The following is a 5000-nucleotide window of genomic DNA, read 5'->3' as shown; positions in this document are numbered from 1 at the left end:
ACGATAAAAGTGCAGCCGGTGACTCTGGAGTGTTGAGTGATCTGAGTGTGTATGTTTCTGTCAGGGGTGTGTGTGTTTTTGTGTGTTTGTGTACATGATGGACTCAGATGTTTCCTGTTGTTCATTTGTAGGCCTGCACACCATCTTGAGGAATAAGACAAAACATGCAAACCAAATGGCCGCAAACCGACAAACCCAAATATAACTATTTACGATACATGCCTATACATCTAATGCTAATTTCAGTGCTGATCGACATACACAAACACACACGCTTGAGGGGCGTGAGGCTTTGTGCTGAGCTCAGTGTGATGCTTGATGTTGTTGCTGTGGTGCTTTCTAACCTTGCTTCAGGCTCCCCTCTCTCTACCCGTTTCACTGGACGCACCAAAGGATTTTGATGGATTCTCATGGATTGCTTCTGTGTGTGTGTGTGTGCGTGTCTGTGTGTGTGTGTGTGTGTGTGTTGTCTTGATAGGTCAAGATCTATCAGTGGAGCCTCCTCTGGACTGTCTACCAGCCCACTCAGTAGCCCGCGGGTAAGTTCAGTGCGCCGAACACACACACACACACACACACACACACACACACACACACACACACACACACACACACACACACACACACACACACACACACACACACACACACACACACACACACACACACACACACAGAATTCCAGACAGAACCCCGGTCATCCCATTGCTCTTCCCGCCCATGTCACCGGGGTTGAAAATAAACACGGTTGCCATGGTTCCACTGCGACTGCCGCCGCCGCCGCTGCGTGACCTTAGAGCCTAGCGTACGCAACATTAGCGCGGTGTGACAGCAATATCACTCCATTGAGCTCAGCAAATTACATTCTGTTTGCCAATCGAGTGCGTTATTAGTCCAAAATGAAAAGCTTTTAGCGAGGCCGTATGTTTCAATACGTGAGTCAGAGGCAGAAGCCGCCTTTCCTGGAAGACAAGGAGTCTGTCTGCAATCTGTCAGCAGTCTGTTCCCGTCGGCTGTTAGATTAGGGTTTGTCTGCACGCTTTTTTTGGCGTGTCCACTCCGCTAAGCCCCCGAACAACAGACAGTGATCCGCGTGCACCGACAATATACCGTCACAACACAAACCTCCCTCCCCCTCGCCTGTGAAACCCTTCCCTCGCTGTATCCTCTGACTCATGTTGTGCGTCGCACCGTCTCTGTTGCTGAGTCTGAGCCCCATCCAGCTCAGCGATGGCTGCGGAAAATCCCTCTGAGCCCGCTTAGAGGAAAGGAGCTCGAGAGAAACTTTTCCAACTGGATAGTCAGAGAGGGCTTGCGATGAGCCGGGATCTGTTTCCCAGCGTTTCGTGACTTGCAGGTCCTTTGGGGCTGAGCTGAAAGGGAAAAAGGAATTGTGGTCCTCCCAGTTAGAAACATGCTCCGCAAACACACGTATGGCCAAACAGATGTTAATGGTAAATGGACTGCATTTATACAGCTCTTTTCTAACCAGTGGCCACTCAAAGCGCTTTACAATATTGGCTTAACATTCACCCATTTAGCACACATTCACTCACTGACGGCGATGTCCTCCATGCACGGCGGTAGCTAGCTCGTCAGGAGCAGTCAGGGTGAGGCGTCTCGCTCAGGGACACCTCGACACTCAGCTAGGAGGAGCCAGGGATCGAACTAGCAACCTTTCGGTTACAAGTAATTACGCTCGACCTCCTCAGCCACATCTGATTACCCGTCGGATGTAGTCGTTTTAAATAATCCTTCTCACACAAACCCCTGCAGAAAATTGAACTGCGAGGTTTAAATTCTGTCGAGGTTTAAACTGCGCGGTGCCAAAGAATGGACCAGCCCCACGCACCCCTTAAAGATAGACCCCCTAGGATCCTTATCTCCCCCATGCCCTGGGCATGCCCTGACATTGCGTTAAGCCCAGAGCAGGGGTCCGGTTGTGAGTGGCAGCCCTCATCTGTTGCACTGCGGTGCTGTATCTCTGCACGTCTGTCTCTGCCTGCTTGGTCTCCTGCTCATTTCATCACCTCCATCTCTTCTTCCTCAATCTTTGTTTTGCTGAAAACCTTTCTTCCTCTATGTCTTTTCGGTTTGATGGACCAATTGGTCTAACTGCATGTTTTTCTTTTTGTTTTCGCCTTCCTTCTTCCTCTACGTCCTCTCCACTCTCCTCTCTCTTCTCCTCTCTCTTCTCCTCGCTCCTCTCTCTTCTCCTCTCTCCACTCTCCACCCTCCACTCTCCTCTCTCTTCTCCTCTCTCCTTTCTCTTCTCCTCTCTCCTCTATCCTCTCCTCTCTCCTCTCTCCTTTCCTCTGTCCTTTCCTATCTCTACGGTCCTCCCTTACCTCCATCGTCCTCGTCTCCTCTGTCCTCTCCTCTCTCCTCCGTCCTCCCGTACCCCTATCGTCTCCTTTGTCCTTCCCTGTCACCTCACGCCGTGCGTCTGTGTCCACCCCTCCGTCGCTCGTGACCGTGCCGTGCCGTGCTCTGGTTACGCTTTGTCTCTCTGCTGCCTGCCCTCACATCCCGCCCCCCCCCCCGCTGTGCCCCCGCAGCCCGTCAGAAAGTTCTGCGTCCCCCCCCAGTCCCCGGACCTGTCCCCGTCCCCCACCTCCTCCAGCCCCTTCCTGTCCCCGGACGCCCCCCCCAGCCCCCACCCCGCCACCCCCAACTCCCTCAGTCCCAGCGCCGAGCCGCTCCCCTCCGCCCTCAACAAGACCCAGACCCTCCCCTCCAAGCCCAGCCTGGGCCCCCCAGCCCCTCCCGCTCCCCTCCAGGCCGCCTGCTCCAACCCCCTCCCCGAGGGGCCAGACGCCCCCCCTGCCGGCAGGCCCGAGCCCCCCAGCCCCTCCCACTCGCCCTCCCAACCCCCCCCCTCTATCTCCGTGGCCCCGCCCACCACACCCTCCGTGCCCACCGTGTCCCCCACCACCCCCACCACGCCCACCATGCCCACCGTGCCCACCATGCCCACCACGCCCATCAGGCCCACCAGGCTCTTCCCATGCAGCCCCCAGGGGCGGCGGCCTGCCCTGGCGCCTACCACCCTCCCCCTGGCCTTCCCACTGGCGGGCCCCTTCGTCCCCGTGGCCCCCCCCGCGGCCCCGCCCCGCTCCCCCATCCGCCTGCACCACTTCCACCCGCTGCCGCCCTCCTCCTCCTCCTCCTCCTCCTCCACCTCCTTCCCCGCCGCTGACCAGCCGCCCAAATCTATCCCCCTCATCCAGGTGACCCCCCACCCCTCCCCCCGGGGCAGCCCCCTCCCCACCCCCAAGGGCACGCCGGTGCACACGCCCAAGGACAGCCCGGCGGGCACGCCCACGCCCACGCCCCCGCCCAGCCCGTCCATCGGGGGCATGCCCTGGAGGACGCGCCTCAACTCCATCAAGAACAGCTTCCTGGGCTCGCCGCGCTTCCACCGCAGGAAGCTACAAGGTACGGGGAAGGGGTTAGGTCGGGGTGTTAAGTAAAGTTTGTTGGCGCCTCTATTCTATTATTTACGGTAGCCTTTTACGTGTTACTAGGGAGTGCGCAGGGATCACTGTGTTCTTGGGTTTTCCGGCGTTGTAGCGATGCTGTATTGTTATGCTGTGGAGAGCTTGAAATAAATGTACGAAACAAGTTGTATAAGATCAATTATTGGAGTTTAACGGGGGGGGGGGGTACGACTTCAAACTACCTCTTTTTAATTGTGGTCTCGGTTCATCCATCGTCTGTTTTCTTTACGAATCATTTGTCTTTGTCTATAAAGACATTATAAATAACGCCGAGCGCTCGTAAACTTTGCGGACCCCAAAGTTTACGTCTCAAACGAGCTCGCCTGACAAGACTCATAAAGCATTAATTTCATGCTGTTGGATTTCTGAGGCAACGCCCGCAAAATGTTTGGTATTTCTGCTTAATTACCACAATTAATCAATTCTCAAAAATGAGAATACAACATTAACTCTTGTCGGCCGAGCGTAGCATAGCTTCAGCCCAGATTAAGGCGTGCACCTACTGCTTCTTGCGCTCCTCTACGTGTCTGAGGAGTTTCATAGAAGCTACTCTGTGTCTAGAGCTCTGACCGCTGTGACCTCTCGGTGCTTCCCTCCGCCCTCACAGTTCCCACACAAGAGGAGATGTCCAGCCTCACCCCAGAGTCGTCTCCAGAGTGAGTAGACCTTCCAGAGCCTCACGTGGGCCTTACGCTGCCAGGCAGACAGGCAGACCAACAGCCATCAGACAGACAGACTACCTGTCAGACAGACAGACAGACAGCCAGTCAGACAGCCAGCCAGTGAGAAAGACAGACCACCAGTCAGATAGACAGACAGACAGGCCCCCAGTTAGTCAGACAGAAAGCCCACCACTAAGATTGCACCAGTCATTCAGACAGTCAGCGCACCAGTTACACGACAGTCCACAAGTCAGAGAGACATACCACCAGTCAGAGAGCCCTTCTGATATAATGCTCCTGGAGGCTGAATGTTTCATGGAGTTAGTTCCAGCTCGCAGCGTTGACGTAACCTGAGCTCTGCCTCTTTTTTCCCGTTTGGTGTCTTTGAAAAAACGCCGGCCGGTTCTGCTTCTTAGTGAGCTGAGCCCGTCTTAAGACTTAAGGATTTCCCAAAGTTATTTTAGGACCAACTCCACACAAAAATATAAAAATAACATTGAATGATCTGACTATTTTTGTACACATACACATGTATATCTATAAGATGTATATAAGATATATACACATATATGTAAGTGTAAATAATACTTCAAGCCTTCAATCATAATAAGAGCAGCACCAAAAAGGCTTTATATAAAACTGATGATGTGATCGTTTGTCTGAGAGGGATAATTAGGAGATCATTAGGAGATACTTATTAACCATACGGGGCTTTGGGCTAGCCTGGACATATCATGACAAGTGGATCTGCATTTGATCAGACTGTAGGAGCTGAGAAACTTTCCCCTTCTCTACAAGTTTGGGATTCACTAAGATGTTCTGATATTTTGCCCCAGGG

The 5000-nt window shown here is 53.7% G+C and overlaps 1 protein-coding gene across 1 annotated transcript in view; it reads left to right on the top strand.

Moving 5' to 3' along the window:
* The window catches only part of brsk2a (BR serine/threonine kinase 2a), a 160928-nt gene that overhangs the window by 146818 nt on the left and 9110 nt on the right, over positions 1–5000 (top strand). The window contains exons 13-15 of the mRNA XM_030365324.1: positions 479–539; positions 3231–3438; positions 4108–4156. Coding sequence (XP_030221184.1) covers positions 479–539; positions 3231–3438; positions 4108–4156 — 318 coding nt within the window. The remainder of the gene's footprint in view (positions 1–478; positions 540–3230; positions 3439–4107; positions 4157–5000) is intronic.

The sequence above is a fragment of the Gadus morhua genome, chromosome 9, assembly GCF_902167405.1.
Source record: "Gadus morhua chromosome 9, gadMor3.0, whole genome shotgun sequence".
NCBI lineage: Eukaryota > Metazoa > Chordata > Actinopteri > Gadiformes > Gadidae > Gadus > Gadus morhua.
This window is presented reverse-complemented; position numbering and strand designations above follow the sequence as displayed.